The sequence below is a fragment of the Numenius arquata genome, chromosome 5, assembly GCF_964106895.1.
Source record: "Numenius arquata chromosome 5, bNumArq3.hap1.1, whole genome shotgun sequence".
Classification (NCBI taxonomy): Eukaryota; Metazoa; Chordata; class Aves; order Charadriiformes; family Scolopacidae; genus Numenius; species Numenius arquata.
In genome coordinates, this window is record NC_133580.1 from 25,079,376 (window position 1) to 25,099,306 (window position 19,931).

The window sequence follows — 19,931 nt, forward strand, 5'->3', positions numbered from 1 at the left end:
TTGTCTGGTATTTTCTCTAAATATTTGATTGTGGTGCACTCAGAGATGACCAGAATTGTAAGCAGTGAAATAAGTTTTCTGATAAGAACTTAAAATTGCAATTCCAATCCAAAGTGGCGTGTGGCTTTGGATGGAAAGTATAGATAATTTTAAAATACCCATTTAGGTGTTTTGTTGTTTGTTTTTTTTGGTTTTGTTTGGGTTTTTGTTTTTTTTTTTAATTTACACTTATTTCTCTTACAGACCCCACTCTCCCCCAAAAAATAGAGAGACAATAAGAGGAGATTTTAATCTGCTCCTGCTGTTTATACTGTGGGTGCTTTCTCCTGGCTCCACTCAAGCTTCAGGAAGGAATGAGACATGCTTAGCAAATGGAGGTGTATCGTGGGACATCTAGATCTCTGAAGAGCTCTGACGTACTAGACTTGTCATCTCAGTTTTCCATTGAACATATTTCTCCTGTCCTTGTGTTCACGCACAGCTGTCCATATGTCAAACACAGTTTCATTTCACTTAATTCACTACAGATTGTGCCGCAAACACCTGGTCCAGTTTTCCTCTGACTTCGTTGCATGACTTGGAGCAAACTGTAAAATCCCTCCTTTTTCCCTTTTGCCATTCTGAAAACCAGAGTAATTATATTCCAAAGAGTTTGGGAACTGAGAATTGGTGTAAGCTAATGGACAGTGAACTAAATACCTGACCAGCTGTGCCTGGTCACTGGTCATTCCTCTGCCAGGGTTTCAGGGGGTTGGCATTTGTGTTGGCTTCCTTGCCTGTAAAATGGAGATATTACTTGCTCGGGTGCAGTTTGGAGGGAGTAGCTGTGTAATGCCTACTCTTTGCATTGAACGGGGAGTTCAGAAGCCATCAGTTGAAGGTATATTTTGCAAACTGTCAGAGAGGTCCATGAAAAAATCTGGAAGCCAGCAAAGCAGCCTGCTTCCAGCTTGCATTTCTTGCCAGTTGGCCATGACAAGAGCAACGCCGTAGCCTTGCCCAGAAGGTTCCCCATGGCTTCAAAACAGAGGCATCTGCTGGGGTTATGAATTGTTCAGCAGCTCGGCTCAGCAGCAGGGGTTCCTGTAAATCAATCAGATCTGTCTTTACCTATAGATTTCCCAGCTGTCGTGAGGAATGCTGCACAGCTGTGGGAGTGAGAGCAGCAGAAACGCTGGCTGGAAGAGATGGACGTGTGGTCACGTAAGGAGAGGACAAGAAAGCATGGGCTTTTCTGGATGTGCCTTCACACAGGAGGGATTTGGGGATTTTTGCAGGGATGGAAATGGCTTTTCTTCGTTCTGACACACCCTGAAATGCCATCTGAAGTGCCATTTCCATGCCCATTTTGTATTCCTTTTCAATGGTGTGTTTCAAGAGCACATGTTCTGCTGGTTGAAAAGACGAATCACAAAAAAGGTCCCAGTCTGTAAGCCAGGCCAACCTGGACGCTGCAGCCCAATGGTGGTCTCCTTTGCTGGGAGCCTGACTCAGGGTCATCCAAACCTTGGAGGACACCAAAGGGCAGGATGGCCCTGCTGCTTCTTCCTCCTCCTCCCCAACCCCCATGTCAGCTGTGTCTCCCAGCTGCCTGTGAGCCTGCGGCGCTGGAGCCTTCCCACCCATCTACCTTTTTCCCTTCCCTCATTTGAGTGTGACATCAGAACAGGCAGAACCAGCTGCCAAGAGCCCCCAGCACCCCTTCCTTTAGCTTTCAGAGACATGCAGTCTCTCAGCCGAAGTAGTACGTAAACTTTCACCCTTTCTCTGTATCTCAGTTCACACACACAATCTGCTGTTATGAAGAACATTGGTGTTCAACCAAAGTATGGGCCATCTTCTTTCTGAAACTGCTGAGTACCTGCTCTTTTTAAATCAGAGCCCTTTTTTAAAATGGGTTAGTCTTCTGCTAATTTAGACTACCATCTTTAGAGCTAAAGATCAGGTCCTCCACCTCAATCAACCCAGGTAGAGCTGTCATGGGGACTTTATTCTGGTTTCTTCTGTTTGGTGCGTTAACTCAATGAGAACATAGTAATGCACTGAAAGTTGTTTAAATTTTTATAAAGTATGCATTTGTGAAGTATCATGCCATACGAGCACCTCCTAGCAGTAGGGTGGGCTACCAATAACCCCTCACTCGAGTCACTGCTTTTGCCTTCAAGTTGTGATGGAGATGCACAACATCCTAGGCTTTCATAAGCCTGTTAAGGCCAAACAGTTGATTCAACCTTTGTTAGGTTGTGCCTGAGTATGATCTAAATTTTATAATGTTCTGTCACTGCCAGGAACATGGGCTGTTATCGTGTTGGTGTTTTGCTGGTCATCAGAAACTGCTGCCTCTCTCTAAGAGGTGAACATAGAAAAAGCAGGCTGGGTTAGCAATGAGGTGAGGTGTGGTGGCTATTAGTTGAGACACATGTTGTTGGGTGGGCTCTAGGCTGGGTTTCCATACCAGTCTTAGTGGTGATACTTCTTAAACTGTTTCACTTCAAATCTAGCCTGGTGAGGCTATATCGCCAAACTGTGCTTATTTTTGGCCTAACTCTTCACAAAAGCGCTTCCCTCCCACCTCCAAGGTTATTTAGTAATTTGGTGGGAAGCTGAATCTTCAAAAGCCTCTCCCAGGAGATGCTATAACTTATGCTTGTGCTGTTCATGGGCTCAGGCCATGGCACACTCCCATCAGATCTGTTAGACGGGCCTCCTGAATGCAGAAGAGAATGGCATAGAGTAAAAGGAAAGAGCTGAGTCCTCTGTGCCACGATATCAGCATGGCCCCATCGATGTCCCTCTGGGAACCTCTGGCAACATGATCATTCAGTTCTTGAGTTTTGCCTTATCTAAATTGTCCAAAAGAAATTTCAAGAGAAGAGAGCTTTTATGTGAAGCAGGCATAGCCTTGGCATCTAGCTCTTTTCCCTAGACCTCTCGGGGTCCTTCTGAGGCCAAGTTCCTATTTTCACATTACTAAGAGCTGGACTGAAAACTGAACCTCACCCTTAATTCTTTTTTCCATATTGAAGTTAGCAAGATAAATAAGTGTTGTTTTACATAAAAACTAAGCCTTAGCAAAGTAGATAGTTTTATTGAATTACCTCATAGCAAAATGAGTGTGTTTCATTGACACATAATTTTTTTTTTTTTAACTCTAGCAAGAATTATTTCATATTTTTTTTAATCTATTGATGCCATGGGGAAAATGCTGCATTGGCTATGAAATAGAGAGAGAGCACTGCGCACTGACCGCTCCAATAATGTGCACCAGTAAATATTGTGCAAGAGCTCAAGGATCCTAATTTTCGCATATATAACATATTAGAAGTTCAGCTGTTGCAAAAGCACACAAAAGACTTCTCTGAACCTTCATAAATTCTTAAGCTTTAAATTAGAAATAAAATAGTCTCTTTTTCATTAGTGGTGAAAATGATAGGTCTTAGCAGTGCCTGATATTCAGGTCATTGCAAATAGTACCAAATTTCTATGTATTCACCGCATATATTTTATAGCTGTAATTTGTGGTTCTCCCAAGCAGAATAATATTTTTACTCCACTGAACATACCAGTGCAAGTTAAAGGTCTCAGATGTATTCCTTTAAATTGACAGTTCATTCCATCTAGGTCTCTGCTTTATTTCAGTACTTATTCATTAAAAAATAGGTATAAAATATAATGTCATCCTTCTTAGTCCCAGATTCAAACAGTGGGGGAGCCAAATCCCCAAATCCATAAAGTGCTCTCTGTTCACACATGGGCTTAGAGCACGCGTTTGTCGCACATACTCTCCCTTCATGCCATCACCTGTGTGCCTGCCTGGGTAAATACACCGCTTGTGCGGCAGCCTCCGCTGGGGGCAGGCTGGCTTGCCGCAACCTTGTCAAGAGCACAGCAGGGACTCCCACCTCCATTTCTGCTTCTCGGTCAGCTCTGCAAATACATGAGGGTTCTCTGGGCTTTTTGGTGGGTAGTGATTAATGGGTGCTTGGTACGGCAGGGAGATGGGTGAAAAAGAGGTGAGGAAGATGCTTGTGCATAGCAGAGAGAGATTTACTTGGCTGGGGTTTGAGGACACCCTAATGGTCAGCAGAACCAGCACATTAAATGTCACCTTCTGGTCCGTACTGCTCAAGGAGGCAGCTATGCCCATCTGTCTTCCACTGCATAGGTGTGTACACAGCCTCTCCCATCTCCCCAGCACATCTGGAGCATGAACTGGGGAAAAGGCATGGGAGCCTTTCACAGTTTGGCAGGGCATGGTCTCCTCTGAAACATCTGCCTCTCAGCTGAGATTTTGTTGACTTTGAGTTCTGAGAGCCGAAGCAAAAGAGAAGATGAGATGAGGACCCCTAAGCAGTTTTCTGCAATACTTGCTTTAGAGGGTTGTAGATGGGATGTGCGTGTCAGAGTACTGCAGAATCATTCCTTTCGAGTCCTTTGGAAATGTGCCTGAAAGTGTAAGCTATGCCAGTGCCTTTGCAGTACACGTGTATGCATGAGGCACACGCTTGGGTTAATTATTTAAATCTTATAATGTTGTAAGTCACTCCTCTGCATATAAGTGCACATATATGTGCACACACATACAGCACACTTGCGTTAATTACTTAAACCTAAAAATACTACAAGTCATGCCTTGATTCTTTTTTTTTCCTTCTTCTTGTTTGTTTTTTTTTTTTAAATAGCAGATGTTGTTAAGATTTACCCGAGTCTTGTTCCAAAGGACCAGTTCCTGCAAAAGTCTAATGACTCCTTCTCCTGCTCTTCACTCGCTCTCCAAAGTGGTTGTGCTAAAATCCCACCTCTCCAGCTACTTTGTAGGTGTTCTCCCAATTCAGAGAGGAGAGAGCAAATGTGTCGGTTTGTTGTTCGGCTTTGTGGAAATCCTTTTCTGATTTTGATGGGCATTTTACTACAGCATCCAGTTGGATACACTTAAGAATAAGTACTATGGAGAGAGGCAATTGATGCAAAATCCTTCCTTACCGTTTTCTCGATAGCTAAAAAGAAGTGGTGTTTTACCTACCAAAGCGTCATTAAAGGAAAGTCAGCCATATCAGCCGGTGTCAGCAATATGCCTTGCAATCAAACAAGAAATATGGTAGATACTCCAAGACATGAGATAACTGCCAAGGCTTATTGCAGAGCAAAGAGCTTTTCGAAAAATGTTTTCTCTGAAGAGCATCAGATTTCCCTCACTTCTCACAGCACAGACATGCCTTGGCAATCATGATTAGCCTCATTTGGGCCTGTGGAATCCATTATTTTTAGCTAGTCTCATAGCTGGCAGGATGACAAACAGTTTATTCCTCTTTGGAGAGAAATTGGACCAAAAGACACAGAGCTTTAATTCAGCATTCCCCCACCTAAGACTTTTTTCCCTTCCTGCTCGTTCCTTAAGGCAAGACACCTAATGTTTGCCTTGATGGCTCTGTCAGGCTCTTGACATCCCAAATTTATCTCCTGCCTGGATGAGGACAAATCTTTAATGAACTTCAGGCTTTTGTTCCTTTTAGAGTCAGGCAAAGAGGGTTTACAAATCATCTGGCAAGGAAGATATAAAGAGGCATGCAAATAATAATTGTACTTAGTTAGCTACATTTGCCTAGTCGCCAAGTGATCTTTCCCTGCATTTGACACATCCCAGGAGGAGGAGTAAGTGGCGTGATTATCCAAGTCCGTTATCCTGACCTGGTTACACGTGGGCTGAATGACCAAGGGGAGTAAGACCTGGACTCAAACTTGCTTACAGCAGCTCTCTGGAGCAAGATTTTACCAGGCGAGGCTATTTCCCAAACAGCTGTTTCGTTGTGGGGTTTTTAACCATCCTGTCAGGCTGTCTCTCCGCGCCCTGTCTCTTGAGTGTTCCTGGGCTGAACTGGCTGCACTGGGAATTAGATGTAACATAGGTTCCTGCCCTGGAAAGCCAGACTCAACAGCCCTGGAAGATCAAACCCTGCTGCCAGCATCTCTTGGTTCATCTCTATGTGCACAGAAGCCTTTCTTGATGGAGGGGAGAAGCATCTTGCTATTCATTTTGTGCCCAGACCTGTTCTAGAGGGGTACCGTTAAATAAACGCTCCTGGAAAATGCTTGGCTGTCTCTCTTTTTTTTTTTTTCTTTTTTTTTTCTTCTTTTCTTTTTAGACCTGGAGCTGGAAGTAACGCGCAGTAACGCCTCTCTCCCCTTTTATTAAGGAGCTCACAGCCTGGATGAGGTTTAATTCCCACCAGCCAGCTACAGCAAAAGCAGTGCCGAGTCAGCCCTGCAGTGCTTACCTCCCTTTCTGGATCTGCGCTTTCTTTTTTTTTGCTTTTTCTCTCTTTTTTTTTTTTTTTTTTTATTATGAGAGAATGATGTCCAGGTGGCTGATTCTGCTGTAATTTAATGGCAGCTCACTCATCTGTTGTTGTGCTGGAAACAGTAAGAGGCCAACTGCCAAGGAAAGTTTGGCTGAATGACTTGTAGCCATAATTGAATTTCACACAGTACTTGTACAGTCCTTCACCGCTCCCCACCCCCCACCCCATGCTAACTCATCTTGCTCCTTCTTTTTAATTGATGAATTTAAAGGGAAAATTCTGGTGCACAACAAATTGAGAGAGTTGTAGCGAGTTAAGTTACTGCTTTTTTTTTTGCTTAAACTGGACAACAGGGGAACATGCTACTGGCCTTACGGTCACAGCAGAAGTCTGCCCAGCTCATTTTTCTGCTTGTGATGGTGGTGAGCAGTGGCCAGTGCTCTGACAGACACTTTGACCTGTGTAAACGACCTCTTTGTTGCCCAAATTCAGGGATAAATTGGGTTTTCAGATTGCTTTATCTCTGGAATGGTGCTCTAGACATAACATCTCATCTACAGAAGATATTTATACACATTAAAAAATCAGATATATGTTCTGAAGAACGATATTCTTCCACTATAACAATGATTGCTACTTTTTTTTTTTTTTTCCAAAGCAGTATATTTCAGGAGTCATTATACCTTAAGTGAATTATTTTTATTTGAGCAAAAAATATTGTCCTCTTAGAATAATACATTTGGAAGCGCAGCACAATCCCATTCAGTATCTGTTGAGGCTGATGAAGGGTCTGCTTCTTCAGAGAAGCCGATCACTGTGACTGCCACCGGGAATAATAACAAGAGGAGAGAGGCAACGAAAGAATAGAAATTATTCATGGAATTTTGGGAAATTCAAATGTTAGCAAAACCGTTGAGAACCATCTCCCTGGTCGCTGCTCTGCACAACAGCATCAGCTCTTGCAGGGCTGGGCACGTTGCAGGGACTTTACTGTTTTACCCCAAAACTCAGAATCCCAAACTTTCATTGGCTTTCTGCAGGACTGATTTTTATTTTTTTTTCCCCTTAACAAAATATGTAAAGGCATAGTTTTTTGTGTGCTTTGGTACCTAAAATTAGGAAATGAGGTCATAATATTTAAACTCCTAGAAAATTGGCCTCAAAGGGACAGTGCCATGGAAAAGCATTTGTTATTTCTTGGGTTTGGGGGAGAGTCCATGTGAGGGTTCGGCACCTCTGATGCCTGTAATTCATTATATGAATGTCTAACAAAAAAGTGGCTTCCTCCCAAACTAGCCTGAATTTTGATCTATACCACACAAGGTAATCTTGTAGGAAACTAACTTTTTTCATCTCACAGAAACCTCTAGTGGACAAGAGTAAATGTATATTAGTGGTTTCCTGGGTCCTGGGGGCTGTAAGGTACACTGATGGGTGTTTTAACATTACTATTCCTTAGTATTATTTTAGTGAACATCTATTAAATTTAGTTATTATGTATTTAAAAAGCAGACTAAAAGCACTGACATTTTAAGGGAGCCCAAATTAATTGTTTGAAAGGTTTCACAAATTTATCAGATGAATGGAAATCTAAGGGGAAAAAAAATCCACTTACAAGAAAAACAGCTTTGATTTCGGCAAATCTAGAGATACCTTATTTAAGGATCTAATTTAGCTTGTGATTTGTGAAAGCGTTTATGGATTATTGGCATTTCCAATCCCTGTACTTCACAGCGAAATTAATTAGGAGGCGATAATTTTGGGAATGAGTTACATGAAGCCACTGTAATGCAAAGTACTTGTAGAGCACCTTTGTTTGCTGATGCCTGGGTATTATATGAAAAATGTAATTTGGAAACGGAACAAATAAAATTTTTCTTCCCTTTTATTAAATAAAGGATTAGCACTTTGTTTGCTGTAAAAGGCAAGCATTTCTCCTGTGCAATAAATAAATTTATTTTTTTTCCCCAGCCTTATGGAAGGGAGTATAATGTGCACACAGGGGTATGTACAGTCAAGAAGAAGGAAGTACTCTCTTTACTGAAACCTTAAATTTTCTTGCAAATGCAAATAATGTTCCAGACTAAGTGGGTCCCACCGTTATAATCATTTAAACCTAAACAAACTTTAAAACTTAGCTTGCACAATAGTTTTGGTCTGGTGAAGAACTGCTGTGTAGAGGCTCAAAGTTGCGTGTGGTTCTTTCATAACAGAAATTGGCAGCTGCGGGGAAGTTAATTCATGGCAATATAATTGATAAGAATAATTTCTTCATTCCTCTGGCTGGAGAATGAAAGTCTGGGTGCTTTATATTCAAGTGTCAGGTTGCTCTTGGAACGCCGAACCAGGTAATGTTAATGAGGTTTTTTTCCCCATTTAAATGCATGTGCACACATGCCATTGGCGAAGTGACGATCCCCCAGGTAAAGCAGTAGCAGGGCTCGAAGTCCAATCTGTTATGTGCTTATTTATTGTACCTTGCCAAAGGAGCTGACATTGTTCTTGCTCTGAAAAGGAAGGGAAATGATTGCTAAAAAACCTGTCATGTTAAGGGGAAAAAAGAAATAAATTGAAAATCATAGTAAAGTGAGATTAGGTGGCAAAAATGGGAAGATGGCAGCAGCGTGTATTTACAAAGTAGTCTCAGAAAACGTAATTCTTCCATTCTCTGTGCTTGCTTCTGAGCCAAGACCCAAGAGGGCTTCCCCTGTTGCACGTTAAAACTTTTCACATTAAAAGCTCATAAAATGAGTGCTTCCCTGGGGCCAGCGGGATTGGAGCTAAATTCTGGCCTGGGGGAAACTTGATGTGGAGGTTGGGGACAGAGGCTGGTCTCTGTTCTTCTGTAGCGAGGACAGTTGCAATGAAGGTACTGAGAACAAAGACCACGTCGTCTGACCTTCTGCTGGCTACAGCTTGCTGCTGTGAATGGTGACTGTGATTCCACTATAGGGCATTCAGGGTCCAGTGACCACCCGCCTGTGCGACAGTGGGACCCAAGGCTTTCCGAGAAGGAGTGGATGGATGAGAGATATGGTCGCGTGTGCTTTGGTTTGCATCTGTGCTGCACAGAATGAATGCTGAGCTTGGCTACGTGGTCTGTTGTCATATTTAGTACGTGTCAGGAGAAGAAAATGGAGAAAAGATGGGGACTTCTGCAGCACTTTGAACTTTAGGTTGCCGAAACAGCTCGTGTCATAGGAATGCTGAGCCAGCTCTCACTGTTCTTCTGGCAAACCTTATGCAGGGAGCTTGGGTGTTTTTAAGTACAAATTAACAAAAGAAGAGTATTTTCATATTTTCATTCCCTGGGTTTAGATATATTTGTTTTAGATCTGCTGCTGCGGAGTTCAGCTTCCTTCAGCTGTGCTTCCCCACGGGGATATGTCTAGGCACCACCTGTGTTTCCCGACAGTAGAGCACTGTGGGTTTGGAACGCATACAGGTGTGGTCCTCTTCAGCCTTGCTGTCTGGGACCTAACACAAGCAAGAAGCTCCTGCACTATCCGTGCCCCACTCTCATGTTGCTTCTGATCTGTCAACCACTGTATTTCCCCCAGGGACCTCAACCGCTTTCTTAAGTTTTAGATATTGGGGAGAGACACTGCTCTGGACCTCATGTGCCTTATTAGTATTAGCATGACTGGGAATACACCCTGCTCAACAGCAGATTTTCCTGCACCCTAGATACACAGTTTCTCTAGCACTGACTACGGGGTCCTATCATCAATGATCTGCTTCGCTAGATGTGCTGTAAATCTGATGCCACCCTCCCCTGCGTATTGCCTAGTTGCCTACACTGGTGCCTTCTACTGTGGTAGCTAAAAGGGAGCCTGTTCCTGACATGTGCTTTAGGGCCCTGAATTTTGAACACATCTCATGTTTACTTGAACCTTCTTTTAGTAGAGGAATACTGAGACTCCAGCACCCAGCCATGTCTTCAGAAAAGAAGAGCACCTTCATCTCCATAGCAGGCTCTATGCTTTGGGGTGCCTCGCTAGGGTTGCAGCTTCCCAAACATGTTCCTGTTCAACGTAAAACCCACAAATGGTATGTGTGTGTTGGGGAGAAACATGTAAATTGGGAGAGCTCTCTGCAGGTGCTGTAGAGAAGCCCTCAAGTCAAAGGCTGAGAGAGCTGTGGGTGTTTTACTGTTGGCACAAGACTGGCCAAGGAGCTTGGGGTCTGAGGGTTAGAGAAAGAAAAGGTTGTAGATCCCAGACGATCCTCATATGAGGAGCCCTGGCACAACGCGCCTTCCAGACACCGTTTTATCATTAGAGGGGAGCTCAGTGCTGGAGTCCAGTACAACAGGACTCAGGCCAGAATGGTGAGTCAGCGATGTGATGGCCACCATCTTGCACCATGGGTGATGTGTGGGGACAGGGCACGAGGCCAGCGCGCTGCCTCCTGGGGCTGTTTCTCCTGCTTTTCAGCTACACCTCCCCACACAGCTGGTCAAGCTGTTTGGCAGAGGCAGGATGCAGTGGTTAGCCACGTCTGACACGAAGCACCCTCAGCATGGCTGACACGCTGCTTCTTGTGCTGCTAAAGTCAGCCTCAAAAACCTGTTGTCTTAATCTTTCTATTTTGTCATTAAATATTAAATATGTGTTTAATACTGAGTCTCACCAGCTTGACCTGTGAAGGACAAGAAGCAGTTGTCATTTACTGTTAAACATCTGTCCTGAAAACAAAAAAACAACAGCTGGCAAAGTACAGGGCACAACTTTTTACTTACTTTCACAATTGCCTTTTGACATCCCCCCTACTGAGATCCCTTTTTCCCAGGAGCTTTGTGCTCCTGTTGGGGGTTTGAATCAGTGCCAGGGAGAGAGCTCTCTGCAGGACTCTGCCACTGCGGGCTTGTGCCTGAAATAGTTGAGTGCAACTAAACGTGGTGGCAAGAAAACGAGCAGTTAATGTTGTTCAAGTGTTAATTGTGCCAGAAATTAAGAGCGTATTTTCAGAGTCTCAACCCAGCAGCACGAAGAGCATTTAATTAATTTGTTTGTGCAATTTCTCTGGACGGGTGGCAGGAATCTGCCTGATCGCTCGGCTCCGGGTGCAGGCTGTAGTGGCCTCGCACATCAGCCTCGGTTTTCCTGCCGCCCAAAAGAACAGGAGAAAATTAGGGTACATGGAAAGCCTTGTTTGTAACTCCCCTCAGACCTGGCAAGTGGTTCTTGATTTTCCTTCAGGCCTCTGGCACTATTGAAGCCAACGGCACTGGCCTGCATCTGGCACGGGAAATCAAGGTGAAATACCCTTGTTCTGCTCCAATAACTCCTTGTTCTGCAGCAATAACAGGAGCGGAAGATCTCACTGTAAGAGAAATAACTGTGTGTGCATGCTTCTTCTGTAGATTGGAGCATGTCCAGAGAAGGGCAACGGAGCTGGTGAGGGGTCTGGAGCACAAGTCTTGTGAGGAGAGGCTGAGGGAGCTGGGGGTGTTCAGCCTGGAGAAAAGGAGGCTGAGGGGAGACCTTCTCGCTCTCTACAGCTCCCTGAAAGGAGGGTGTAGCCAGGGGGGGTCGGTCTCCCAAGGAACAAGAGACAGGACAAATGGCAATGGCTTCAAGTTGCACCAGGAGAGGTTTAGAATGGATGTTAGGAAAATTTTCTTCCCTGAAAGGGTTGTCAAGCATTGGAACAGGCTGCCCAGGGAAGTGGTTGAGGCACTATCGCTGGAGGTGTTTGAGAGATGTGTTGGTGTGGTGCTGAGGGACATGTTTTAGTGGTGGACTTGGCAGTGCTAGGTTAACGGTTGGACCTGATGATCTTCAAGGTCTTTTCCAAACTAAACAATTCTGTGATCACTGCAGGAAGGTAAGGTGCCTCCTGTGCTATAAGTGGTATTTAAATTCTGTGGACTAACACAGGCATTGCAGAGATGTAAAATTGTATGTAACTGGGCAAAATTTTAAAAATTCTTCCAATAGTTTATGAAGACAATTTTTTCAGTGGTATGTTGCATAATGGAAGGGATAATCTGACCCTAATTAGACCCTTCCATTTAGTGTTGCTCAATGAGCTAAATCCCCCAAGCTTCCCATGCAACCGGTTAGAATAATATGATATCCCAACATAAGCTGAGTAATTATTGAAATTCAAAAGCATTAAGTCTTAAATTAGCAGGAGAATAATATGTATTTGGGATACATACAATGGAAAGCACCATGCAGGAGGGCACCAGAACATGTACCGTGTCTGGAATTATAAGAGAGCTGGATGTGGCACCAACTGCTAATGTCACACACGAGCTGTTCAGGATAAGGGTAATCGATGCTTCAGGTCACTCAGCTCAGCTGGTTGCAAGTATCTTATCTTTTGCAGAAGCTTCTCTCTCCCTGCTTTACAGTGCTTATGCTTACACAAAAGTTTTGCTTGTTTGAAAACGTAAATGCCTGCCGTCTACGCTGCCAGAGGTGGGGTATGCCAGGAGCCAGAAGGATCCGTGCGAAGCCATACATTTGGGGATCTGTCGTGTTGCTTTCTTGCTTTTGCCAGGGGCATTTAATGTTTTCCTGAATACCTTACTTAACTGTGGCCGGTCCTCGGGTGAGACAGGGAGAGCAATGGCTGTGGGGGTGTCTCCAGTTGCTGGGTCTGATGCCGTTTAGCCTCGCTGGCTCTTCCCCTTGCAAATCAAGTGTTTGCACTGAAGTGCGTTGTCTCTGCTCCCTACAGCCCCGACAGCCACGTGTTGAAAACACTTGCCTTTAACCTTAACCCGTTCTGAGGTAGAAGGGAGCCTGAATCAACGCCCAGGTAAAAAAAGGCTGTTTAAGTTTGGAAACACTGGTTTTGGGAGCTGCAGTTGGCTCTGGATGTACGCCTCCCCCCTCGGCAAAGTGCAGATCCCCGTCTCTAGCCAATGCGTTTGCAGTCTTACCCTGAAATTGTTCTTCCATTGAGCCTGCAGTTTCCCATCGAAATGAATGAGACTTTTGAATGAAAAGGGGTTTGCAGTCCCAGCACCGGAGGAGAGTCATTTGGCAAATGTCTCAGTCTGGAAGGGGCCAGAGTGAACTCTGGGCAAGCAAAAACAAAGCACGCGTGCATACCTTCGGATTCCTGCCTCACTCCTCTGAACAGAGAGCTCTCAGCTGTCAAAACCGTACTGTTTTGCTGGCAAGTTCTCACTTCTCCTTCAGTGATATTTTATGGGGCCTGTCTTCTCCTACACCTTCAGGGAAGAGGCCCCACAGAACCAGCAAACCCCAGGACTGGGAGCGCAGAAGCTGTTTGGAGCCCCACCGTGCTGAAAGAAGAAGGTGTCTATGCCACGACCAGAGGGGGCTTTTGGATGAGGGCCCCCAAAGCCTCTCCTGGGAGTTTGTTAGCTATAGAAATTGGTACTGGGTGTTTAGCAATTAATAAGTGCACTGCCTTTATTTATTCTGACTGCAAGGGCTTTGTCAGGAAGGACACAGATCTTCTGCAGCATTATTGTGCATGGTGAATAATTCACATAAAAACATCCAGCAAGTTCTGGGGTTGGTTTTTTTAAACAGTGCTTAGGTATTTTTAACTTGTTAATGCTGTAAGTCCTCGGGATCTTATAAATCATTATATGATTTATTATAATATTTGAAATGTTTTTTTTCCAAGTCCTACTAAAACTTGTTTCTCTGAAACAGAGGACAGGACTCTGCGAACATCCACCGATATTCTTCATTTGACTCTCCTAAGTTCTCTATTCATGTCAAAAGGGAATATTCTTTTGCTTAAAGCAAGGATCTCTGTTTTACAGGATTTTGGCGAAATACACGAAGATGTATATTCTATAAAGTGTCTCCCTGGTGTTTTTATTCTATACGTAAATCTATATCAGTCATATTTCAGTGTATGGGTGTTTCATTTTGCTCTATGAAACTAGTCCAAGGCTGCTGCTGACGTCGTATCTCAAATAGTTCAGGGGGCTCGGTATGTTCCAAGTGTTGGGGTTTTTTTTCTTCTTAAAGATTTTTGTAAAGTTAAAATTTATCTGTATTTTTTCAGCTTGTCTGCATATTATATCAGAGGAAAGGTTTTTTATATATATATAAAATGTTCACATACTAAAGTAAATTAATAAAGCTTCCTTTTCATATGAAAGAGGTAAAGAAAACTACCTGGCCAATACAGTACCATTAATCTATTCTCTTTTCTCCTTTCTCTCTTTACCTCTCTCTCTACAATAGAAGTGGAACAAAAAGGTAATTAAATACCTTTCAAATTATGTATATTTATTACTTATGTATAGGCTAAGTTATTTAACAGTTTAACGTTTTAGTTGAAATACTTTGTCATTAATTCTCACTACTTTTTTGTTAAAGTTTATTTAGTATCTCTGCTGCTCAACTTCACCAGCTAACTCATTTTTGCTGAAAAGTTTTTACCAGTGCCACTTTTTTTTCATTAAATTTCTATTCAAGGGTTTAGATACCTTCTTCTGCCCCAAAGATTTTGAAAAGTGTGCATACATACGTATGTGCATATCTAATTATGCCATAAAAGCCTCTTGGAAACGGCACCCCTTTATCAACAGCTCTGGGTGGTTCCTTAGACTCGAATAGAGCAATATGCTTTTACACCAGTTACTAAATCTGATTTTCCTCCTGTCTCGCTCTCCAGAGGATATTGCCAATTTCTGCATTTCTGAAAATAATTGGTTATGCTTCAAGCAGGGAGTGCAAACGTGGGATCCCATCTGCCAGCCCCTCACTACCAGAAGCATGTGATGGGATACCTCTCCAAGCCTCCCTGCTGCCCGTCCCATCGTCACAGTTATTCTACTACTCGTGCTCACGGAGATCAGCATCACAAATAACCAACAAATAGTCTCCCCCCAAAGCGTGTGTGGTCCCTCCAGGTCAGGAGGGTGCTACCGGGGATGATGAGGGCCAAGCAAACCAGTTTTGCTCCTCAGCATCCCTCCTTTTGCCTCCCCGTCCAGCTGGCTCTCCTCTTGACGTTGGCATTCCCATGACGCCAAGGTCAGCCAGGCACTGGCCAAGCCCCCTCCCAGGCGCTGGGCATGCCCTGGCCCCTCGCAGCCCCCCCGAAGTCTGAGCAGCAAAGCACCCCAGTAGTCAAACCGCTCCTCTATGCTCCTCTCATGTAACAATAGAAGGTATATGTTTTTAAGTTTGAATTACTACTATATTTAACAGGACATTTTTTAACTGATTAAAATCTAGACCTTGGGTTCCTCTCCAGTGAACTTTATTCTTTTCCTTCCTTCTTTCCTTTCTTCCTTCCTTGTCTTTTCCTTTCAGCATCCATATGTCATTCGTTTTTAATTGTGTGGACTGCATGTTTCGTGTGTCCTGTAGCAGCTTTGAAAGCCTCATTTCTAGTTATACTACAGATCTGTAGACGGGTGTTCCCCCCCCCCTCCCGCTCCCTTTGCTTTAAATGCTCTTCTGAGTTGCTAAAGGATTCGTCTCTGCTTTGCTATTGGTACCCTTTAAATATTTAATGTTGCTTGGGCTGTAAGGATGGGAATTTCTTTCTCTTATTTCCATTTCTAGGCTGCTTTTCTGTGGGCTGTTCAAATAAATATGTGGATCAATTCCCCAGGAGTTTACCCCTTCACCTAGTAGGTACAGATTCACTGCCGAATATAATCTGGAAATACAAACCCAGAAATCCTTTGGGGGCACATATTCATTTCAGAGTTTACAAAGGCGAGTGGTCCAAGTAAGTACACCTGTAAAAATAGATTTGAAAAGCAATAAGAAAATGAGCCATAGTTGATAGAAAAAGCAGGAAAAATCATTTTGGTGGAGCAAATCTTGTTCTAGAGAGATGGCTGGCAGGAAGGCTAGTCTCCAGCTGCAAGGCATTGCTCTTGGATTTCCTCTGATCTTGAGTGTCCTCTGCTCCAGAACTAGAAGCGGTTGAGATGTTTGGGCCAACCACCTCTGGACTGTCATTAACTTTGGGTTTCTGTTTTAAATTCTTTTCCCCTCCAACAGTTTTTCTTTGCCCTGGACTGCTGAAAGGAGTATACCAGAGCGAACACTTATTCGAATCTGACCACCAGTCTGGTGCCTGGTGCAAGGACCCTCTGCAGGCGTCTGACAAGATCTACTACATGCCCTGGACGCCGTACCGGACAGACACGCTGACGGAGTACTCCTCCAAGGACGACTTCATTGCCGGGAGGCCAACCACGACCTACAAACTGCCGCACCGGGTGGACGGCACGGGGTTCGTGGTGTATGACGGGGCTTTGTTCTTCAACAAGGAACGAACCAGGAACATAGTCAAGTTTGACTTGCGGACAAGGATAAAAAGCGGGGAGGCTATCATAGCTAATGCAAATTACCATGACACCTCTCCCTACCGTTGGGGAGGCAAATCTGATATAGACCTGGCTGTGGATGAGAACGGGCTGTGGGTAATCTATGCAACAGAACAAAATAATGGCAAAATAGTCATTAGCCAGTTGAACCCTTACACATTAAGGATTGAAGGGACGTGGGATACTGCCTACGACAAGAGGTCAGCTTCTAACGCCTTCATGATCTGTGGGATTTTATATGTGGTGAAGTCTGTGTATGAAGATGATGATAATGAAGCCACAGGGAATAAAATAGACTACATATACAACACTGACCAAAGCAAGGATAGCATGGTGGATGTGCCCTTTCCAAACTCCTACCAATATATTGCTGCTGTGGATTATAATCCCCGGGACAACCTCCTTTACGTATGGAACAACTATCATGTTGTGAAGTATTCCTTGGATTTTGGCCCGCTGGACAGCAGAGCAGGTAAGGGTTTTAATATGAGCCAAAATCTCAATTGGGCTTTCTATTTTTCATGCAAATGGGGTGTAAAATCGAAGTGCAATCCTGTCTTACTGATCTGCCTGTGTTTCTGTAAATTAAGTCCCACCACAAGACCTGTGATGGATATTAAGACATTAATACGTGCAGAATATTTTTTTTTAATCTTAGTTTGAAATGAAATAGAAAAAGGAATGTGCTACCTGTAACTAGCCTGGAACAGTCTCCAAATGTCCACGCTCTTGCTTGTATCACAGAGATAGCACTCTTTTCTCCTTCAGTGAATTTTCCTCCGTACATCAGATCATCTTCCCTTCTGCAGGAATTTTGGCAAAATAAAGTGTGGAAGATGCCGTCACTGCAAACAGACGGGGGAAAACTGCCAGCCAGTTTAAATTACTTCGTTCCATTAAGCTGGGGGAGTTTGGGCTATTTAGGGAAGCCACCACTAATTGCATACATGAGCATACACCCACAAGTGTGTATCTAGAGTCAGGAGGGGAACTGACAACAAAATCCTCCAAAATGTTGTGGTTTTTTCTCCAAAGTTGCTCTTTTTTTTTTTTTCTTTTGTTTGTAAAGCATGACTTACTGGATTTTGTCTAAGAGAGGAGCATCTGGCCCCTGGAGGATTCTCAGCTTTTCCACCTTTTTTCCTGTTAGAAATTATAGGGATAATTAATTACTTAGTTGAGTTATATTCCCTTAACTTTACCAACCTAATCATCGTTTTGCAAGTGGTATGTTCACGGTTGCCACTTTACTAGTAACATGACTTAGCCTAGATTGTGGTCAAACCCATACGACGGTGCGAAAATTGCCACACAGTGTTTGCTCAGTTGTCACAGTTATCAGGTAGTTCCTGTGGGTGGACTGTGTTCTTCAGAAAGGCCAAAAAAGTAAGAGGAAAGGCAGAATTAATATAATTTGACCGGCAAACTATTTGATTTGTAACATGGCTATTCACAAAACATTCTGTTTTGTTAATAAGAAACTCAGGAGTGAGTGAGTGGATTCGGGTCTTCAGATTGCGGAAGAGAAGCCGAGAGGTTTCTGTTGCTGAGCTTTTCTTTTTCTTTTCCTGTGAGCAGCCTGTTACCCATGTAAAAAAAGGATCAAGAGATGCTGAAAGAAACTGTGGATATGAAAATCTGGGGAGGAATAAAAGTAGTAAAATGGCAGTGAATTTCTCATTTATGCAAAAACATAAGGAAGAGAAGAAGGAAATCTTGAAGCGGCAGATGAACAAAAGCAAGTGACTGTTAAGAGAGGAGCAGGAACGGTTTCAATGATGTTGACCTCTGCAAGATCTCAGATGAGCAAAAAATGAAGTAATACTTCTCATTCTCCCAACTTGATGATGAGCATGTACTTTCTGAGTGGTGGAGTGAAGCAGAGCAATTTGTGAGCTATTGGTTATCCCTGAGGAGTGAAAATCAATTGCATCCCTTTTATTTCACATAGTTTCTCTCCTTTTCAGTGAATTATTCCCAGGTATTACAGCAGACTCTCTGCTGCCATTTTTTCACACTGTGACCATTGTCAGTAATAGCATCTGTAGTAAAAAAAACCATGATCAGTGAAAAAACCAAATTTTGTACTTTCCTGTAAAAACAAGAAATGGTTCTCCCCTTTTACCCAGTCTAAGCTGGTGAGGTGGGAGAGCAGGTGGAAACCTTGCAGAGGGCTGAAAGTCTATCAATCAGGTTCAAGGATTTGATTTGTCCTTCTGTCACTCTGATTTGAAGCCCCTTTAAATCACTCATGTTTGTACGAGAATTGAAGATCCTCCAGTGCCTCAGATGGAAAGCTGAAGCGGTTTTTTGGCTTTGGGTGCTGGACATGAGAAGGTTAACGTGGTGTCAGGGAGTCTGGTGAGCCTTCTCCGCCATGCCTTTCATACAGTTTTTGATAGCTTTATAATGTGGGCACAAAGCTGAATTATACATGCGTTTCTCTTCTCTGAAAATTGCCAGGATTTCCTTTTTGGCAGAAATGCATAAAGATCCAATTACCTCACTATTTTATGGGCTAAGAGGACTTTTGAGAGGACTGCTCTGACAGCAAGTGAAATTTCTTGATGAGACAGCTCGAATGGGCCAAAGCATTTCAAAGCGAAGAAAAATACCTTTGCGAAGGGAGTTTACTGCTCCATTACCTGCATAGCCTGACTAGTGGGAATGCTATTTTACGAGTCAGTCAGAGACACTGATTTTCAATCGAATGGGTGTGCAAACACCTGCTTGACACCAATTTTTTTTTTTTTGCCGAGAGGAGCCAGGAGACCAGGTCTGCATCATTCTTTCTCTTCCAAGTTCAGTACGACACATTTTCTGTTTAGCACCAAATTCTATGCTGTATTACTTTATATGTAATAATAAATACATGGCTGGCTTAAACCCAGCTCCTCCACCAAAGAGCAGAACAGGAGCTGATGCTCGGAAAGCAGTGAAGACCCGGGATGATTTTATTTGGTTATTTAGTTGTGGGTGTTTTTACAGAGTAGATTGTGGATAAGTTTTTCCCCTCTTCCAAAGTAACCGGTGTTTCTCTGTTTCGAGCGAGGCAATGTTCAGTTCAGCCATTTTACACAGAGTTACAGTTTGAATAGTAAAATATGTAAACAATATCTGCTTAATTAGAAAATAAAAGAAAGATTGTAAAATTGATGAGTCGAACAAATTGGTTGTTAGAAAACAATTAAGGGTGAAGTTTTAGGAGAAGAGTTCTTAAACCCAAAAATTGATCATAACAAAAAAAAGTGATATATTTAACTACCTAAATAGCCAGTAACATATTTGAAATCTCTGGTAGCATACATTTCAAGGATATCTAAAATAAAAAACAGGTG

The 19,931-nt window shown here is 43.2% G+C and overlaps 1 protein-coding gene across 17 annotated transcripts in view; it reads left to right on the forward strand.

Moving 5' to 3' along the window:
• Positions 1-19,931, forward strand: part of ADGRL3 (adhesion G protein-coupled receptor L3) — a 288,036-nt gene that overhangs the window by 84,457 nt on the left and 183,648 nt on the right. For 13 of the 17 annotated variants that reach the window (XM_074147553.1, XM_074147555.1, XM_074147559.1 and 10 more), the window contains exons 3-4: positions 14,486-14,500; positions 16,265-17,065. In XM_074147553.1, coding sequence (XP_074003654.1) covers positions 14,486-14,500; positions 16,265-17,065 — 816 coding nt within the window. The remainder of the gene's footprint in view (positions 1-14,485; positions 14,501-16,264; positions 17,066-19,931) is intronic. The other 4 variants (XM_074147557.1, XM_074147563.1, XM_074147562.1 and 1 more) reach the window with 1 other exon arrangement.